The 20,337-nt window shown below is 34.2% G+C and overlaps 4 protein-coding genes and 2 long non-coding RNA genes across 7 annotated transcripts; 3 read left to right on the top strand and 3 right to left on the bottom strand.

Annotated features, from left to right (window-relative positions):
* Nucleotides 1–2,314: 2,314 nt before the first annotated feature.
* Nucleotides 2,315–3,294, top strand: LOC137572140 (seminal metalloprotease 1-like). Its single transcript, XM_068283915.1, has 2 exons — nt 2,315–2,556; nt 2,620–3,294. The coding sequence occupies exons 1-2, from the start codon at nt 2,340–2,342 to the stop codon at nt 3,156–3,158; spliced, it is 756 nt and encodes a 251-aa protein (XP_068140016.1). The 5' UTR covers nt 2,315–2,339; the 3' UTR covers nt 3,159–3,294.
* Nucleotides 3,295–3,966: 672 nt separating this feature from the next.
* LOC137572138 (seminal metalloprotease 1-like) lies at nt 3,967–4,820 on the top strand. Its single transcript, XM_068283914.1, has 2 exons — nt 3,967–4,192; nt 4,258–4,820. Exons 1-2 carry the CDS (start codon nt 3,970–3,972, stop codon nt 4,803–4,805), a joined length of 771 nt encoding a protein of 256 aa, XP_068140015.1. The 5' UTR covers nt 3,967–3,969; the 3' UTR covers nt 4,806–4,820.
* Nucleotides 4,821–6,717: 1,897 nt separating this feature from the next.
* On the bottom strand, nt 6,718–7,830 carry LOC137572147 (uncharacterized). The gene is made up of 2 exons (XR_011031543.1): nt 7,572–7,830; nt 6,718–7,487 (listed from the first exon to the last, which is right to left on the bottom strand). It is a non-coding gene; the product is annotated as an uncharacterized lncRNA (long non-coding RNA).
* A 336-nt stretch (nt 7,831–8,166) lies between these two features.
* Nucleotides 8,167–9,749, bottom strand: LOC137572145 (uncharacterized). 2 transcript variants are annotated; one of them, XR_011031542.1, is made up of 6 exons: nt 9,662–9,749; nt 9,374–9,595; nt 9,035–9,296; nt 8,533–8,976; nt 8,305–8,475; nt 8,167–8,224 (listed from the first exon to the last, which is right to left on the bottom strand). It is a non-coding gene; the product is annotated as an uncharacterized lncRNA (long non-coding RNA). The 2 variants fall into 2 exon arrangements; XR_011031541.1 differs by having other exon boundaries at nt 9,035–9,595.
* A 3,904-nt stretch (nt 9,750–13,653) lies between these two features.
* On the bottom strand, nt 13,654–15,684 carry LOC137572146 (uncharacterized). The gene is made up of 5 exons (XM_068283919.1): nt 15,382–15,684; nt 15,135–15,323; nt 14,509–15,069; nt 14,008–14,451; nt 13,654–13,951 (listed from the first exon to the last, which is right to left on the bottom strand). Exons 1-5 carry the CDS (start codon nt 15,630–15,632, stop codon nt 13,771–13,773), a joined length of 1,626 nt encoding a protein of 541 aa, XP_068140020.1. The 5' UTR covers nt 15,633–15,684; the 3' UTR covers nt 13,654–13,770.
* A 3,828-nt stretch (nt 15,685–19,512) lies between these two features.
* Nucleotides 19,513–20,325, top strand: LOC137572141 (seminal metalloprotease 1-like). Its single transcript, XM_068283916.1, has one exon. It carries the CDS (start codon nt 19,531–19,533, stop codon nt 20,323–20,325), a length of 795 nt encoding a protein of 264 aa, XP_068140017.1. The 5' UTR covers nt 19,513–19,530.
* Nucleotides 20,326–20,337: the final 12 nt, after the last annotated feature.

Raw genomic sequence — 20,337 nt, 5'->3', positions numbered from 1 at the left:
AGATTAGTCCAGCCATACAAAACATCTTTGATGTACATGTAAGTTAAATAAGAAAAGGAAGTTTTCATCAAGTTTGTTTTTAATAATTCTATGTATAAAACAGAAAAAAAGTAATACATATGTGTAAATACACAGAACATAAAAATAAATACAAAACAAAATCTGCTTAAAGTATAGGAGACAACTAGTCTTGAATATACCATATCACTAGCTGACACCTGCATTCTAGCTTATTTTAACGACATATTTTATAAATTTTTTTTATATTTTCTCATTCATTAGCAAGAGCATTTTATGGATAGTTCCAGTGCAACTGATAAAATGCAGCAGTTTGCACATCTTTTAGGTCTAACTAAAAACGTAAATGGATGGAGCTTGGCATAAATTAAATGTTTACGACTTCCGTTCAGACTGTCGGTGCGGCAGGCAACCTAACTAACTAGAGATACCTTTTGTGGCATTAAAAAACCAGAAATACTGTATATATGCACCTAACAGAGAGATAGTAAGAGCGGGCTGTGTGGAACAGGGCAGAGGCGGATAGAGTAAGAAACAGGATAGCACAATGTAACATGGACAGGACAAAACCTGGGATTATATATGCAAGGACTTGGGCTAGAGTTTTGTGCCGTCGAGTTGTTGGCGCTAATTTTTAATTACCAGCCACTAAATATTCAATTTTTAGTGGCCAGAACAAAAGGCAACCAGACACTTCCTTGGGAATTTCTCTTTCCTGTTTCCAGACTTGTTGGAATTGCAAATGCTTTTTTTTTTTTTTTTTTTATTTTTTGAATTTTTTGTTTTCATTTCTTTGTTAGGTATTTAGGTACAATAAATGTGTTTTAACTTTAGTATGTCCTTTGGACTTAGGCCCGAACGTTGACCAATTTGAACATTCTGCAATGGTATAATAGTGCGTTTGGAATTCTTCGAGAAATCATATGAACCATAGTGCATTATGCTTCGATAGTCATAGCCAAGGCCGAAGTCTGCGACATCCTTTGAATTATAGACACGAAAATTATTTATCATATCATCTTGAATGTTTTCATAAAGAATTTTGACAAACTTATCACGAAGAGGATCATTATGCATATGGACAATGGCTAAGGCATGAAGAAGTTCATGCTGAATTATACCGAGCGTCATACAACCGCTCCCCAAATTTAAAGGTTGCTCTATCCTATTCAAGAATCCAACATAGGACCAACAGCCCGAATCCTTGCGCTGAATGATGACTTGAGGCTCTTGGCGATTTCTTGTTTGACGAAAACGTACACAAGACGTTTGCCCGCTTATGCTAGACATGGCCTGGATTATGGTCTTCTTATCACTGGTGCCTAGATCAAAGTTTCACTGATATTTCACCATACCAACTTTCCATACATGCCTCATAATACTCACTCAAACCCTCGCCAAAGCTATAGACCAAGACGGAATTTTTCCAATAATATTGCGACCAAAGCATCACATTCTTAGTGAGTGGGTTCTTGGTGCTTCCCCCTAAATATTCACGCTGCTCTTGGGTAAGCAACATATCGTCACTCACCGGATTGGCCACCACTAAATGCAGCAATGTAAGTAGACAGCCCCAGTTCAGATGAATCATTTTCTTAAAATTAAAGTCGTTAGTAGCTTGGCAGGGGTTTATATAGCTCAGAAGATTACTGATGTTGTACATATTATCTTTTGACCGATAACAAATGGTAGCTTGCCCAAAAAATTGGTTGTGATGTGTCAAACAGAAGTAACTGTTTTTATTGTAAAAATAGCCAGCTCAAAAATATTAAAAAATATTTTATAAATATTTGAAATAAAAAACAACACAAAAAAAGCCACAAACCAAAAAAAAAAAAAGGAAACATTAATTAGTCTTATACTAAAAAGATAACATTTTTTTTTTATTTAAAGAAGATAATTCACACTCATTGCTTTCTGAATATTTGTGTTTTTTTCCATCTTATACATTTGTATGCATCATTATCTCAGCTTCAGGTCTTTTACCTTTATTTACACAATTTAATGATGATAAATTTCGCTCGTTAACTTTTTATTTCCGTGAACGGTTTACAGACATATTGTTTGATAATAAATCTTTACGTAATAATATCATTTGTTCGTCGTTTTTTAATGTACTGAGTTTGTTTTTGGCAACTGAAAATATTGCGCAAAAATTTAAATTGACGCCTAAAAGCATGTTTTGTAAATCGAAAACGATAATTTTGGCTACCGTGCTCTAGAAGAGCGATTAGATACGAACAATTGAGTTAACCAATTCAAAAAATGTCTAATTAAGTTGTTTCGGGCATTAGTTTTCATTGATAAGTCAGTTGAGCATCATGTATACTTGGTGGAGAGCTGCTAATATACTATTTCTATTGGGTATTTCTGCTTGCCTGGCCATGCCCAGGCAACGCATTGAGACAGATCCAGAGCTAACGGCTGGCTACATAGAAGGGGATATGGTTCCTAATGGAAAATTGCGAAACATTTGGCGTAATGAAACATATCGTTGGCCTGATCGTACTGTCTACTATCGCATCAATGGGTATATAGGTACGAAAGTAACGTTCATATGAATCAATATATAACTAATTAATATATTAATATTATTATTAGATCAAGAACATCGTGATCACATAGTGAAAGGCATACGCACCATTGAGTCGATATCTTGTCTAACATTTAAAGAGGCAACCAGCGATCAGCCATATTATGTAAATGTCACTTCAGAGGATGGTGGCTGCTTTTCCTATATAGGCTATCTGAATCGGGTTCAACAATTGAATCTACAAAATTATCCCATTGGTGAGGGCTGCTTCCGACTCTACACGGTGGTCCATGAATTCCTGCATGCATTGGGCTTCTTCCATCAACAAAGCGCCGCTAATCGTGATGAATATGTTACTATTGTCGAGGAAAATATTACCGAAGGCATGGAATTCAATTTTGATAAATATAGTGAAGAGACTGTTAATGATTTTGGCGAGGAATATGATTATGGTAGTGTTATGCATTATGGTCCATATGCATTTTCCAAAAATGGTGAAATGACCATTGTTCCCGTCAAAGAGGAAGCTGTTGATGTTATTGGACAACGATTGGAATTAAGTGAAACCGATATCAAGAAACTCAATGCCATGTACAATTGTCCATAAAGACTACAGTCTACAATATAAGCGATAAAGTTGTCTATCGATCGAATTGCCTATTAAAATCAGTCGTAAATTTTCTTTTTATTCTGCCTTATCTAAGTAGCTAATAAAACGCCTGACAGGGTATTGCTAATCCGTATTCTTTCTAAAGTACATACTTTCGTAATCAATTTAGAAAGTTCCACAACACAAAAGAGCCATTTCTCTCCTAATATTTATTTATATTAAATTTGATATTTTCAAATTCCATCTATATATATTCTCACTTGTTTTGATTGTTGTGACCTTTTTAATTTTGGTCACATAAAAGGGTTTAAAATTTTACTTATAATTTAGGTGTAGTTACGGTAATTTTTCCCCTCGTTTTAAATATCTAAACCTATAATACCTTTTTCTTCTTCCTTGTACCGGCATATGTATGTATGTATATAACCTATTCTGTCACCAAAAGGTAAAGGTATTTGATAAACAAATTGAAATCAACTGAGCTAAAATGAATTGAACAAAACCACAAAGTTGTTTTATTTTAAGAACAAAATGCCATGTCATGAACAGAAACAAAGTTGTTGTTTTTTTTAACAAAATACATTGGCATCTTATAGCATAGTAATAACATATAGCGCGTATTATGCCATCTAACGATTAGATAAGATCTTCAACGGTCAATTTTATTGAATTTTCCCTATTGCTGAGGTTATAAAAAGCGGTCCGCACCGACAAAGACAATAAATTATCCGGAGCAAAAATACGTAACAATAAAAAGTCTCTATTTAAGTTTTATTTGTTGAAATAGTATTGACTGAAACGTGACAATATGCAGACCATAGTTTGCCTGGCGGGGCTTATTTTAGCAGTGAGCAGCTGTATGGCAGCACCAGCTGCGACATCCACCAGGATAGAAACTGATCCTGAATTAACTGCTGGCTATGTTCAAGGCGATATGGTTTTCAATACCCCAGAGAGTAGAAATGGTTTAATTAATGAGACTTATCGTTGGCCCGACAAAACTGTATACTACTACATTAACAGTTATATAGGTATGTTTTAAGTAGGACGCGTTCTTTTAGCACATTTGTTTATTCTGAATTTTTTCATCTGCTAGATCAAGAACATCGTGATCACATCCTCCGTGGTATTCGAACTATTGAGCGTCATTCGTGTTTAGTCTTCAAAGAGGCAACCAGTGATCAGGCCTACTATGTGAATGTCACCTCCGAGGCAGGAGGTTGTTATTCGTATGTTGGTCATTTGAATAGAGTTCAACAATTGAATTTACAAAACTATCCATTGGATACGGGCTGTTTCCGTATTGGCACAATCGTTCATGAATTTCTTCATGCCCTGGGCTTCTATCATCAGCAGAGCACTCATAATCGTGATGAGTATGTGCGCATAGCGGAGGAAAACATCACCGAAGGCACTGAACATAATTTCAATAAATACGACGAGAATACAGTTACAAATTATGATGAGGAATACGATTATGCGAGCGTAATGCATTATACGGCCTATGCCTTCTCCAAAAATGGTGAAATGACCATTGTACCATTAAAAGAAGGTGCTGAGGAGCTCATGGGGCAACGACTGGAAATGACCCAAATCGATATTAATAAGCTGAATACCATGTACAAATGCCCGAGGCAGGTTTAAATGTACATGAAAAATGAAATACTACCAAGTTGATTGAAATTTTAATCAAATGGTTTAAATATAGATTCCTTAATGGGTTAATATAGAATTTTATCCCATTGTTTGTTAAAGATTTCACTTCAAAAAACTGAGTTAAAAAAATTTGTCTGACTATTTTGTTGAGAAATTTTCTGTCACGCATTGAAAAATCGTTTCATCATCATAAAAGAACTTCATTTATTTTTTACACATATCCTGAACATTCGTACATTCGGTTTAGTTTTATAATATCCTTACCACTCAGATGCATTCGTTGTCCCATATTTTCACTACCTTCTTTTTCGCTTCAAGAGTCCGCGACGCACGATTGATGCTAAAGGCATTTGGAGCATAATGCATAACACTATAAACAATTCAAATTTAATGCAAGAAAGCTGGGGTATATATTTCATACATGGCATCTTGTGTCTGATTCATTTGATCCTGATCTAATTAAAAATATAAAAATATAAATTGCCCAATTGTCAATTTTATAGTAGACGATGGCATTTGGCCATCGAAAAGTCTTTGAAAATGAACTCCATTGAATTTGGAAAGGGTTTGTAAAGATTGTATATCGCCTTGATAATATATTTCCGATAACTCGGGATCCTCCAAGTCAGATTGCTCTAATGGATATGTCCTTATCGTTTGGCTAATTTGAAGAAAAAGAATGAATATAAATTGCCATCTTTTCATTATACCCCTTGCAAAAGGGTATATTAATTTTGGTCAGAAGTGTGCAACGCATAGAACGAAGCATCTCCGACCATACAAAGTATATATATATCTTGATCAGCACGACCGAGGCGAGTTCAAATAGCCATGTCCGTCCCCCCGTCCGTCCGTCCGTCTGGATCAACGCAAACTCCTCCTAGACCGTAAGAGATACAGAGCTGAAATTTTGCACCTAGGCTTGTATATACTGCAGGCGTTGTATATTTCGGATTCAGCCGGATCGGACCACTATATTTATAGCGTCCCATACTTACCCCCAAATCCCAAAAATTTTATTTTCTCAATAATTTCGTTATTTTCTATGTTATTATCGTGAAACTTAATATTAGAGAGTTTATTACGCCTATAAGCGACTATGCCAAATTTGATCAAGATTTTATAGCCCCATAGGAACGATCGCATAAGCTCCCATAGGAACGAACGGTCGAAAACAGTGACTTTTGTAAATAACTTCGTTACTTTTTCGCGCGTTCTTTTAAAAAAAAAACTTTTGTTAGTTTAGTATTTCTGTTAATGACTGTATCGAATTTGATAAAGATGCGGATGACTATATCATATAGCTCTATAAAGGAACGATCGGTGGAAAACTGGTGACTTTGGTCAATGTCTTCGTTATTTCCTATGATTGTAGGCCATTCTTTCGCAAACATAAGCCTTTTTAGATAAAACGTTCTTCCACATTGATGGCTAATAGGTAAGGAAAGAGTTACCCAAAAAGTTGCAAGGGTATACAAACTTTGACGCGGTCGAAGTTAGCCCCGGCCCTCTGGTTTTTAACTGAATTGAAGACTCCGATTCACGCAAATAAATATGCCGCCTCAAGACAATTCGCTTCAGGTTAAAAACTGTTAACTGCAGAAAATTCATTCATTGAAGCCAAATTTTAGACCAAGTAAACATATAAACACATATACACAGAAAATTATATAAGAGAAACGAATTGATTAGTCCAGGTGGTAGTACCTAATGTTTAAAGCAACTAAACTAGATGTTCAGTTAAAGTATTTGGTTGACGGTCAACTTACTTCATTTTGGTCCAGCTTCAAAGTTTCTAGAAAAAGGAAAGATGAGAGAATACAGTGCTTATCATATTCATATATTTATAATTTGTGTGGCCAGAAAAATCACTGTCTTCTTGCAAAAAAAACAAAAACAATTCTCTTTAGTTTAATAAAGTATTTAATCTTCTGGCGTATAAAGATTTTTCGTTTAATTTTTGATTTTTGATGATAATTAAGGATGAAAAATTCAGGGTTTTAAGGTAACAGATCGTACATATACAACCGAAATGTAGGATGATTATATAAATTTTTTTTCCTTGATTCGACTCCAAAAATTAAATTTCTTATATTTGTAAGTAACTTTTTGGAAAACTTCCTCTTAATTCACATTTATACATTTGATTTAGTTTCCTAATGTCCTTGTTACTCAAAAAGATTCGTTGTCCCATCCGTTCACCACCCTTTTTAATGGGTTCAATTGTCATTAATTTACGATTGATGGTAAAGGCATATCGAGAATAATGCATAACACTATCATAGTCATAATCCTCTCCAAAATTATCTAGTGGCTGTTTTTTGTGATCATGTAGAAAATCGTTCCAGAATTTTGGCTTTATGTTCTTCCAATGGATATAAATATATTCGTCGCGATTAGCGGCTACGTGCTGATGCTTGAAGCCCAACACATGCAACAGCTCATGCAATATGGTTCCAAGGCGAAAACATCCAAATCCCACATTATTTGATTTCAGATTCATATTTCGAACATTATTCTCCCAGCCAATTTTATCTACACTGCAACCAGGTTTATAGGAAGTGATGTTCAAGTAAGACGTGGCACTCGATGGAACCTCTTGAAATTTGATGCACGAAAACCCGGATATTACATGCATGGCAAGCTCTATATGGTTTTTTTGGTACTGGTCTAAATAAGGATGAGAGATTCTAATTAATAAATAATTATAGATTATTTATATATAGATTATAGATTATCTTCTGAATATTTTACCGAATTGCCGTTCGCGAAAATGATAGTAGACGATGCCATTTGGCCATCGGAAAGTCTCTGAGTAAATCCCATTACGCGATTTAATTGGAGGATATTCTATATCACCTTGATAATAATTTTCTGTTAACTCAGGATCATCCAAAGCAGGTTCTTCTAAAGGATAACTTAATATCTTATCGCTCATTTGTAAAATGATGAAAATGAACTGCCATCTGTTCATTTTAAGAACTTGAAGTGAGCGATATAAAAGTAGTTGAAATACGTTCTCTCGCATTAGATATGCTGTGTTAAAAAATTTGCTTGGATTTTAAAGCTGAAAGCTAGCAGAAAATTATTTTTCAAACCATTGTTTAAATCTTAGATCAATAATTCTGTATAAGAAGAGTTTAACCATGCAGTCTTTGTAGTCCATTGAGAGCTGATAGCAAGTAAACTAGACGTTTGCTTGAAATTTTTTGTTAACAAGACTACTAAAAATAAGGAAATTATTTCCTTCAATTATACAAATAATAAATTTTACTCCTTTGCCAAATATTGTTTATAATATTTAAAAATCAACAGTTTTTTGTGAATATTGAGAGTTAGTTTCCGGTATCTCAACAACCTTATCTGAGATAAACTTTAGATTTTCCGGTAAATCATGTTGATGTTCACTGTAAATGATTAATATTGGAATGTTGATTGGATTAATTAATTAGATCATATACTTTAAAAAGTCGAACCGTTTAATTACCTCAGTATCAATATTGTTCTCTTGGCAAAACTTAAGTCCACATAGTCTGTATTTTGAGCGGTGCTTTGAGTAAAAAATACTTCATAATTGTCCATCCTTTTGTCATACAAATATTTGTCAAGTGATTTCCAATTTAGTTGTACAATGTCTAAAGTACGCTCAGTGGTTGGACTGTATTTTTGCATTAAATAAGTTATTTTGTACGCGTGAGTTTCAAAAGTGTCTTACCTCAATTTTGTTGAGTCGTTAATAATCAATGTCCTAATACCAAGTGCCCGACAGGTTTCCATCAAGCCATTTAACGTGGCCAAGTTATAAATAAGGCTAGCTACCACAACAAGATCTGCATTATTATTATGCGTTAATTGATGTGGCACAAGATCTGGCTTGGGATATATGTGGCTTATTGGATTGAAATTAACATGTTGCTCTTTCGTTGGAAAATTTTCCATGGATGCTAGTTTCACAGCTTTTCGAAATTTACTAATGTGCAATATGGCATCATCTTTCAAATAAACAGGTTTTATATTTGACATATTTAATTCCCAACCCCTAAGATACGGTTCGAAATGTATGTCAGGCAATAAATAACGTACTTCTAATTGTGGCGCGATCGACTGAAAATTTACATTAATAGAGCTCAGCAGAGTATTAACTATGGGAATACAAAATCTATTGAAAAAAATTTAGTCCGTTATTAATAAATTCCGGATTACAATTCACAACTTACCCTTTCTCTTCACACATGTCAGTTATTTTACACAGAATTATTTTGGCGAATTGTCGGACTTGAGAAATTTCTTGCATGGCTAGTACAAGAAATATTTCAATTATCTTTTGAACTTGATCATCTTTTAGTGTATTCCATTTAAGTTTGAGAAATATATTGGTCACTGAAAGTAGGGACAGTTGCTGATTTGGCTGGAGTGTGGCTAGTGACTGCAATCGCTCTATAAGTGTATCTGCATTGCGGAGGCTTTCAGCAACGATAACTTCGTACATCAATATAATATTGAATTGATCATTTTGGGAAAATAACGCCGACCATAGCATATCTGAGCATTCATACCTTGGTCCTAGGTACATCAATGCTAGCGCAATGCAAAATTTAACTCTGTGCTCTTTAGAGTTGGTGAAATATTTTGAATGTGATTCCGACAGTTTCATGTTCATGCGCAATAACTCTTCAACGATTTCGTTTACAAAAGTTTCAGGCTGTTCAAATGCATATAGCATAAACAAGGCCGACACCGAACCAAATCCATAAAAAACTAAATAGTTTGCCTCAATCCTGTGAGTATAAAAAGTCTAACTCATTACCTTATTTTATAGAAAAGGCAGCTTATTTTCTTTTTACCAAGCATCCTCGGAGAGTGTAGAACAATGGATAATTCCTTGAATAACCTGATGTAAAGGCACTTTAACTTTTGAGTCCAATATTCCAGCAACTACTCCTTTATGACCATACACATGATCGGATTGTAGATCTACAGAAGTTATAAATTGTTCTCCATTGTTACCATGAATATGTTGCTCAATTATATCCACAGAAAGTCTATTTTGTTCTTCAGGCGTCAAAAATTTTGCGCCGTATGTTCCAATATTTCTCGCTCTTTAAAAGTATGAAAACAAAACCTGATAAATTTGTTTAAAAGCCACAAATTTTCACTTGTAAATAAACTTACGTATTTGAACAGGGCAACTTCTTTAGTAGTCCAACAACTGCTGGCAACACATTTTCGTCTTTTAATCGTTCATGAGTGGTTCCCAGAAGATGGCATAAATGTTTAAATGTCAACTTTCCACCTTGCTCAAGTAGTTGCAAGGGTTTTAATTGCAATTTTTCAATTTCGTTCCAGTCTTTTATCTGATTCGTTACAAATAAATCTACAGAAAGTTCTAACATAAGAGATTTCTCTTCGTCCGTTTCACACAAAAGCTTCTCGAGTAAATGTTGCTGCAATATCGTCAGATCTTTCCTGCGTAGTATTAAAGAAGTCTCCACTTCATACACATTGGAGTAGAAAACTAAAATCCCATAGTGCTTGATACAAGGCATCAGAAAAAAACGTAACCATCCATGATGAACTTTTGATAATGTTTGCAGTTTATCCATGAAAACCATTAAAAAATCACAATATAAGAATGTTTGAGTTTTCAAATTGAATATTATGGCCAAACGAGCTTTTGTGAAATGAGTAATTTCTGCTTCGATTTTGTCGCAATTTAATATCTTTCGTTTCAATCGGTCATGATCGGAATAGTATTCTATAGCTCTGCTGTACATCGTCTCAACAAACAGTAAGTAATCCCCCAGAGACAAATTATCCAGACTAGACTATGTATTAAAAAGAAGAAAAAATAATAAAGAATTTTTTTTGTTAATTATTGACTTACCTCAAATCGATTTGTAATTAATCCCTGGGCCATATACTGCAGCTCTGATTTTCCCATGCCCATTATTCGAGAGGCGAGCTTTAAAAGACTCTCTTTACTAATATTTGGTAATTGACCGACTTCTTCCGATGGTATGCTTCCGAGCCATTCCCATAGTGGAAGGCTGTGCCATTCCCAAGCAACGCTGGCTAGGGTTTCGACAAATAGTTCTGATTGACTTTTTGAGACAAAGTTTTTGAAGAACGGATATGACCGTTTATCGTCATCTACATTATACAACTGTGTTCTATTGGTTGCCTCTAAGAACTCTTCCAATAGATTCCATTCAGTCAAATAGGACAGATTCAGTTGGGTTATAACATATTTGACGGTTTCATATACGACTGATACATTCTCAGATTGAAGAAGTTTGAGGTACAAAATCCTAAGCCAAGGAAAAAAAATCATGTAAAGATTTTATATTTTCCAGGAAAGTAATTAGGTCTAAAGGCATTCGCTGCTCCTCCAGCTGCTCCAATGTCGCAATATAGTCTGACCACTGCTTTCTGGAGCACATAATGGCCTCTGCAACAACATCCAATTCGAAAGTCTCCTCTAGTTTATGCATAAGAAAGAAGCCTGATTGGCGTTCCTTATTCGTATTTGATTGAATTAACTGTTGAATAACATTCAGCAACTGAATACCTTCTTTAAGTCCGAGATTACGAATGAAGTCATCAAACAGAGTGTAGAGGATTTGTGGAGCAAGGTGATGCAGCTTTTCGGTATTCAGACTGAGCGACCACAAATGTTGCAGCAACATGTTGCTCTCTTTACAGGGAAACGTTCTCACTTGCAGTTGTAGACATGCCAAGACATTGGCCACGAACTGGCAAAATTCCACTGAGGAATTGCTTCGACCACTTAAATTAGAGGTAGCTAACATCGCAGCGATAAGTTTCTCGAATACTTTTTGCCCCAAATTCACATTTTTATTTTTCACTAGCGTAAAAGTACATTGTAGCACTCGCTTTAAAGGCAAACTGGTGGATTCCTCAAGATGTATATCAACCAGATCGTACAGCAGATCACTGAGATCGCTATCGATCGATTGGTGTTCATGGGCACAATCCATTAATATATAACTATTTAAAAAAATAAACCTTAAAAGTAAAACGCACAACCTCTTTTGTCTACGAAACCTGGTAAAATGAAAAGACTAATTGTAAACACTACCAGAGATAAGCGACACTTTTTATAAAATCTTCTTTAAAAGATGGGGTTATTGACTTTGGTTAGACGTTTGTCGAAAACACATCGTATAATAATAAATTCGAAGAAGCTGGCTAGACACATTGGTTTCTGTTGACAATTATTTTAATGAATATACTGAAAAGTATTTTCAGTGATTAGCCACAGGAAATATCAGTAGTGTATATAAAATTCGGTGCCATGATTAATCACAACTGATAAGACACTCGTTTAATTTTAAATATAGATAATACGCGCAGCCAAATTTGATACGCTGACGTTTAAAGTGTCGCCATCTGTCGTCCATATTAATATAATGCATAGATAAAAATGTTGAGTTTTATTCATAAAATTTATGATTTTTATAGTAAATGTTGTTAAGATTAATGTATTTTTCTTCGTTGTTTTCCAGCTCGATGCTTACAGACATTCGTCAAAAAGATGCCTTCTGGCACATCTTATTTATTTTCCAAATATTGTTTATAATATTTAAACACCAGCAAATTCTGTGCATGTTTACAGTCGTTAATTGGTATGTCAACAATATTATCCAAAAGGGACATCAAATTTTTCGGAATTCCATGTTGGTCATGACTGTATATCATTAACATTTGATTAGTTAATATAAAAATTAGACAATTTACCAACTAAACAATTTTATCCCGGCCTATTCGAATGTATCTCACTGTTATTATTCCCACTTACAAATGAATACGCAATATTAAATAACACAATTTTTCAAGGACTTTTGAATAATTTAGTTAAATGACAAATAAAATGGGACTTGAGTGAGCTTGTGCAGAATAAGTGAACTCTCTTAGTGCCAAGACTCGTGGAAACCTCTGATGAGTGACATTTCTGATTATTAGCGAATAAATTTCTGTATATCTGTTTAAATTGTCTCTTATCACTTATAGTATACCTATTTGAAGGGAAAATGTTGGGCAATTTTTCTAGACGAGAATTTGGAATATATTTTTATTGGTTTCGTTTCCAATCTATTATCCTAAAAACCCATTGGGTTATGAATATTGGCTATTTATAGAAAAAACAACTCTCAACCACAACCTTCTCAAAAAAGATTAGGTTTCGGCATTGAATGTGACTGTCTCACCAAATGTGAGGGATTTATCCTCCTTTTTATTTTTTTCACCTTTATGACCAACATAAATTGCTTGCCTTGCCTTATATGTATAGAAGACAAATTGGTCGTTTAAAATTATCTAATTTTTAACATATTTTCATGCATTGGACTGGATATTAAGTTCACTTTCATTCCTTGTTCTTGGAAAAATGAACTTAAGTACAAATTAGTTTAGTAAGACGACCTCGCAAAAAAAAATTTAAAAATAAATACAAAATTCACAATTTGAATTAGATTCAATTTGAATGTTTGGGTCTAAATTTAAAATTCGTGTTTAGTTTTATCTTATTGTTAGTTTTTCTACATATAACTATACCGATCTATCTATATCTAACTGTAATATTAAAGATTTTAGCAAAATATTTGCTTAACAGAGAATCGGAAAATTAAAACAAAAATCTTGAAATTAAATATGTCACAGATTCGTGACCACCACAGTACTTGATTTACGATTAGTATACATTCAGCGTGTTTATTAGAACTCCTTTCCTTATTTTTCCCATTTTAAATATTTTACTGATCTATCTCTAAATGAGGTATTATGTAGTGTTATTTCTCGCTCATGTATTTCTTTTGAATAAAATCCCAGGTGCATGTATTTAAAAAATCTTTAGCGTGAATATAATCACGTGCCAGTCGACCGCTCCACATGGCTATACCCATTTTCATATATCAAGAGCCATCCCTTCAAGGGATTAACTTACCCCCAATAGCAAAATTGTCCTCTTGGCAAAAGTGAAGTTTACATAATCTGCATTTGGACTTGTTTTTCGGGTGGCAACGATATTATAATTCTCCAGCTTTTTCTCACGCAAATACTTGCTTAGTAATTCTGGTTTAAGCTTGACTATGTTTAAAGTATCCTCAGAGCCTTCACTGCAACGGATTAAGAATATATAGTATTTGTGGATATTTGTGAGTAATTGCCAAACCTCAAATTCGAAGAATCGCTCACTATAAGTGAGCGAACACCAAGTGCTCGGCAGGTTTGCAATAAATCGTTTAGATTGGTCCTTTCGTCCATAAGAACAGCTACCACAATGAGATCTGCCTTATTGGCTGAGATATTGGGCGAGTCTAGGTCTGATTTCGGATATATGTCAATTTTGGAAGTAAAAATCGTTTCATTTGTATTAATCGGTTGAATTTCAATTGATGACAATTTAGTAGCTTTTCGAATCTTTTTGGCTTGCAATAGTTTGCCATCGGACCAAAATCGTGGTTTAACATTCGACATATACCATGTCCAAGGATGTCCAGTGGTCCAGTCTAGCTCAGGTAATAACAGACGAACTTCTAATTGAGTTCCAACCGATATCTCTGCCAAATTAACAGCAGTTGATGAAGGCAACGTATTAACAATTGGAATCTTTAATCTAACAACAAAAATTAATAATTTAGACTTAATTTAGAGATGATGATCCATAACTTACCCTTCATCCTTGGACTTTTTTATTACTTCGTTAACAATTAATAAAGCAAATTGGCCAACTTGTAAAACTGCTTCTACAGTTAGAGGAAGCAGCGAGTTAATCATGTTTTGAATTTGATCTTCTTTAAGTAAACTCCATTTGAGGTGTATGAAAATATTTGTAATTGATAGTAGAGACATTTGATGGTCTGGCTCCAGACTGGCTATAGACTGCAAACGCTCCAGAAGACCATCTGGGCGTGATATGCTTCTAGCCACTAATATTTCGTACATTAATATAATATTGAACTGATCAGTTGAAGAAAATAATGCCGACCATAGCATGTCTGAACATGTATATTTTCCAGCTAAACCCACCAAAGCATGAGCAATGCAAAATTTTATCCTGTGCTGCTTGGAGTTGTTTCTATATCGAGGATTTTTTCCCGATATCTCCTTGTTCATGCGCAATAATTCATTAACGATTTCATTTACATATGAATTTGGTTGATCAAGAGCATACATAATAATTTCAGAATAATTTAGTGTCAAATTAAATGTGTCAAGGTAGAGTGTCCGAATCCTATCAATTTAAAGACATTTTTACATTTTTAGTTACACTTACAAATAAATTTAATTTTCTCTTACCAATCATCATCATCATGAATTGAGGTAGGGATAATAAACCGAATAACTAGATTCAGAGGCAGTTGAACACGAGAATTTAATAGTCCCAAAAGCACATTTTCATTACCACCGCTAATCATTTCCACGGAAAGATTATTTTGTTCTTCAATAGTCAAATGCTTTGATGCATATGTTCCAATATATAAAGATCTTTAAAAACCAGAAAAATTAGCATGAAATTGAATATTTATTTAGTAAAGTAACTTACGCGTAATGTTTTGGAAACTGTTTTAGTTTGGCGATCACAGCCGTCAATATATTCTCGTCATGAATCCTATCTCTACAATTCCCTAATAACCAACACAGATGTTCCAATGTCCTCTCTCCACCCTGTTGAAGCAATTCCAGCGGCTTGAGTTGAAACTTTTCCATTTCATTCCAATTGTTACAGTGGATATCAACGAAGATGTCCACAGACTTTTCCAATACAACAGATTTCTCTTCCAAAGTTTCACACATAAGATTAGCGATCAAATGATGCTGTAATTTCTTCAAATCTCTCCCATATAGAATCGATCTATCCACTTTATAATCAGTAAGGTAGAAATTTTTAACATTTGTAGATTTTTTGATTTCATTTATTAAAAATAAACGTAACCATCCATGTTGAGCTCTTGGTAATTTGATTAGTTTACCAATTAAAGCATCGACCAATTCGAAGTCACAATTGAATCGATCTTTGTTGAAATGTATAATTTCTCGTTCAAAATTTGTGCAACCAACTAGTTTTTTAATAAAAGTTTCTTATTCCAATAGTACAAGTTTCTAGTGTTGGAAATCCTGTCAATGAAGAGCAAGTATTCCCCTAAAGACAAATTATCAAGTGTTGCCTGTAAGAAATGACACATTAAAATTGAAAGTGAATAGGAATAAGTAGTTTTTTGTCACTCTTACCTGAAAACAAATTCCAATCCTTTCTTGGGAAGAATACCGAAGTGGGAAATTTTCCATTTCTTTAATTAGAGAAGCGAGTTTAAAAAGCGTTTCTTTATCAACACACGGTGGTAGTCCCCTTTCCTCTTTCGGTATACTGTCGAGCCATTCATATAATAAAACATCATTCCATTTCCAAGGAACGTTAACAAAAGCTTTGAGAAACGACCCCAATTCTTCTGTTGTTAAAAAGTTTTCAAAGAGTCCAGTCAATCGTTCGTCATCTTCGACATCGAACAACTGCATCTTATTGGTGGCCGCCAGAAAATTCTCCACCAGATTCCAGTGAGTCAAAGTTGAAAATTTTATATCGTTTACAACATATTTTACTGTTTCATAAACAACAGTTATATTCTCAGATTTAAAGAGTCCGAGAAATAAAATTCTCAACCACGGAGTCAAATTAAGGTGTTTCAGGTTATTCAACAAGCTGATTAGGTTATAAGGCATCTGATGTGCTACCAGAAGCTCCAATGCACTAACGTACTTGGACCATAGGCTTTTGGGACACTTTATAGCATTTCTGACTTCGTTTTTCTCAAACTTTTTCTCAAGTTCATGCATAATGAATAATGCCGATTGACGATTCATCTTTTTCGTCTGATTGGAGTAGCTGTTGAATAACCGTCAGCAATTGTGGACACTGTTCTAGTCCAAGATCAAAATTATCTGATAGCTGGACGTCATTTACAATAAATGATAACAGCATATTTAGCCACTGCTTGCTTTTGACACTTGGAAACTTTGCCACCTGGAGTGTCACACATTTCAAGACATTGCTCACCAACTGACTCTGTTCCTTTGAGAAAATAACAACATCATTTTCACTAAAAGTAGTAATAACGGCACAGATTATTTTCTCGTATATTTTCGAACAAAAGTTTACATTTTTATTCAGCACCAGGCTATGTATGCACTGCATTACACTGTTCATAGCCAAACCGAAGATTTCTGGCTGAAGTATATCAATTAGATCACAGAACAGATCATTTAGAATGTTGATTTTAGTCAATTCAGTGACTGTATTTATTTTCAGGATTAGCTTTTCGAAAAACGGTTTGAACAAGTTTTCATTCATATTTGGCTCTTTACCGAAGCCTTGAAATATACGCTTCATAGCAATTATTTTACGATCCTGCTGAAGAATGTTACTCAGAGCGCATAGTAGATCCTTTAGATCGCTTGTGTTGATCAATTGCCTCTGGTTTGATTCATCCATTTGAAATTTTGGCTTAAGCTTAAAAAAAAAAAATGTGTAAAAAAGTTTAGTATACGGTGTTAAGTAAATGCATTTGAATTCTCTATTTGCTTTGGAAAGCAGCTCTTTGGAACAAACTCAGTTTTACATTTATGAGCTTATATAAGGACGTTTTTTCCTAAATATTAACAAACAAACAATCAATGCGTCAGAACAATGTACCTTATATTTGACGATTTTTAATCTAACATGTTATCAGTTACTTACTTAAGCTTTAATAAACGATACCGCGAATTTTAATAATAGTGGAAGTCCTATTATATGCACACGTTCGATCAATGTAGAGTTACATTAAACACTAAATAAAGAAACAGAAAATTGGCTAAGTTAAGTAAAGAAAATTGGTTTCGATGCAACAGATAATGCACTCTTTCGATTAAAAAACATTGATAAAACGTGGTCATAAATGACAGCCAAGTAAAAATAATCTGGTACCATCTAAAGTCTAGTAAAACTTGTTGATAAATAAATGAGAAAACCCAAAATAAAGTAGAATAAGTCCAAATAGCCTGAGGTCAGAATTGTTTGACTCAGATTTCGCTTTAATTTTGATTAGATTACCTTAACCCATTTCATGTATACAATCCTAAAACTATTCTGCAAAACAAACAATAAGCTAAACATGGTGACAGTTTAGCTAAAGCAAATAATGACCCCTAAAAGTATGCTTAAAGTTTTATTAAAGAAGTTTCGAATTTTCCCAACAAACGTATAAAATGTTCCACATGTTTGCAAACTTTAAATTAAATATAGGAATTGGAAGTAATAAAGAAACTTAATCACAAACGTTAAATGATTGACTTTTAGATGAATGGTTATCGGCGCAGCTCAGGAAGTAAAAACTTTTTCTTCTAGAAATTTTTGAATGATTTGTTGAAGTGCTAAGTGCCAAATGTGGCGGTATGATATGACAAGTAAATCAAATTTCATAATTTAGCAAAAGGTGCTACAATTGAAAGGTGCAATGTATGTTGTGCCGACTCTTTCTAATAGAGGTAGCTGTTATCAACATTTTAAAACGAATTGATAAGCCAAGCGATTGAAAAAGTGTAAAGACAATTGGAACAACTGTTTAGCACAACGATTACGCGTGTCTTCGTTTTGTATTTATTTGTGACTTACTCATCCTATCTTCATGGGGCATATTTTAATTACTTTCGATTGATAAGCATATTTCGGGGTACTTGTAGATAACACTCAATCAGTGTATTGAATTGGGGATTGGTTTTTCTTTTTCGTTAATTACACAGGCCGACATGATTTTTGCTGACGTTAACTTGAGAGGTGTTCTTAACTAATTCGGGTACGCTGATTCTAACTGCATACTTGGTTTTTGTCCATCACGTATAGATTTTGTGAAATCTGGAGATCTGGGGTTGAAAAATAGGCACCCAAAAGTATACTATAGAAAGTTTGAAACAAAAATTTTCAACTTTTTTACGGATTTTAGAATATTTTGTGTAAGAAAATTAGTTCTTGTTTGCACATATAACTAATATACAATTTGTAAGACGCAGCAAATTCCCACAATTCTTTAAAATTTAAAATCAGACAATTCTTGAAATCTCTATAGCATACTTTTTGGTTGAAATTTTACTCATTATAGAACTATATCCGGAGTGTAAGATATTATCCATTATAACAAAGAAATAACTCTTTGATATTTTGTAAATTCATTTTCAATCAAGCCTAATATATTAATAGGATAAAATAATAATGTTTTTAGTACAATATTATGCTTATATCATGGAAAAATATATTGCAAATTAGGTCATTTTGAATAATTTGAACGCATTTTTTCGAAATCCTGACGTGATGGAGAAAAACTAAGTACAGGGCCGTGATTAGCAGCCCCCAATTACTATAGGAGACCTATTGAACTTCAAACACTTTTTCATGACCTCAAAAATGTCGGCCTGTGTTATTTGACTACCAATAAATTAATGACGTATGTGCATAATGACATGAACTTTACTTCTGCACTTACATGACTAATGCGATGATGAAGGAAAGGCGCCATCAGTTGCTTATCGTTTATCGATTGCTTACTATTATTATTTGATATTTTCTGTCCTTCTCTGTTTCTATCTAATCTCTTATTGATTTAAAGACGACAAGTCCTAGCATTCACTTGTTCAGTCTAAAAAGAAAACTTGAACGAGTAAGATGTCGCGTTTTTTAATAACTTTTCTACTGCTCTTATCTGTATGGGTAGAGCCAAGTTGGCTTAAGCCATTGCCGCTACCCGTTTTGGATCCAGAAGAAGCTGGCGGTTTCTTTGAGGGTGATATGCAATTGACCCCGGAACAGGAATTAGCAAGAAAAGGAGGATTTATACAAGGACGCAATGGCCTAATAGATGAAAAAAAGAGGTGGCCCGATAATGTGGTTATATATAAAATTTCCGATGATTTTGATTTAAGTCATAAGCAAGCAATTTTGAATGGTATTGCTACTCTCGAATTGAATACATGTGTCAGATTTCGAGAGGCCATCGATGGTGACGATGAAACTTATTTGACCATAACTGCCAAGTCTGGTGGCTGCTACACTGCTGTTGGATATCAGGGCAAACCGCAAGAAATGAACTTGGAAACCTATCCCTTGGGCGAAGGATGCTTCCGTCCGGGCACTATATTGCATGAATTCATGCATGCCTTGGGCTTTTATCATCAACAAAGTTCTGCCATACGTGATGACTATATACAGGTTGTCTATGACAATATTGTCCCCGGCAAAGAGTTTAATTTTGAAAAGTATTCCGCCGACAAGGTAACCGATTTCGAAATGGGGTACGACTATGACAGTTGCCTGCATTATCGTCCTGGTGCTTTCTCCACTAACGGAGAGGATACAATCATTCCATTGGATTCAACAGCACAGATTGGCCAACGTCTGATTCTAAGTTCAAAGGATATTGATAAAATTAATATTATGTACAAGTGCCCGATTTTGCTATAAAATCGGGAGTTA

This window comes from Drosophila tropicalis, unplaced genomic scaffold, assembly GCF_018151085.1.
Source record: "Drosophila tropicalis isolate 14030-0801.00 unplaced genomic scaffold, ASM1815108v1 contig_219, whole genome shotgun sequence".
In the NCBI taxonomy this organism is placed as follows: domain Eukaryota; kingdom Metazoa; phylum Arthropoda; class Insecta; order Diptera; family Drosophilidae; genus Drosophila; species Drosophila tropicalis.
The sequence above is the reverse complement of the archived record's forward strand: the minus strand, read 5'-3'. Positions and strand labels throughout refer to the sequence as shown.

Bases quoted from the DNA above. Each gene is read 5' to 3' on its own strand.
- LOC137572140 (XM_068283915.1), top strand. From the start codon at position 2,340: ATGTATACTTGGTGGAGAGCTGCTAATATACTATTTCTATTGGGTATT. The intron at 2,557-2,619 runs GTACGAAAGTAA...TATTATTATTAG, and splicing joins TCGCATCAATGGGTATATAG to ATCAAGAACATCGTGATCAC.
- LOC137572138 (XM_068283914.1), top strand. From the start codon at position 3,970: ATGCAGACCATAGTTTGCCTGGCGGGGCTTATTTTAGCAGTGAGCAGC. The intron at 4,193-4,257 runs GTATGTTTTAAG...TTCATCTGCTAG, and splicing joins CTACATTAACAGTTATATAG to ATCAAGAACATCGTGATCAC.
- LOC137572146 (XM_068283919.1), bottom strand. From the start codon at position 15,632: ATGTGTGAAACTTTGGAAGAGAAATCTGTTGTATTGGAAAAGTCTGTG. The intron at 15,324-15,381 runs GTAAGTTACTTT...TGGTTTTTAAAG, and splicing joins CAGTTTCCAAAACATTACGC to ATCTTTATATATTGGAACAT. The intron at 14,452-14,508 runs GTAAGTTATGGA...TTTTGTTGTTAG, and splicing joins AAAAAGTCCAAGGATGAAGG to ATTAAAGATTCCAATTGTTA.
- LOC137572141 (XM_068283916.1), top strand. From the start codon at position 19,531: ATGTCGCGTTTTTTAATAACTTTTCTACTGCTCTTATCTGTATGGGTA.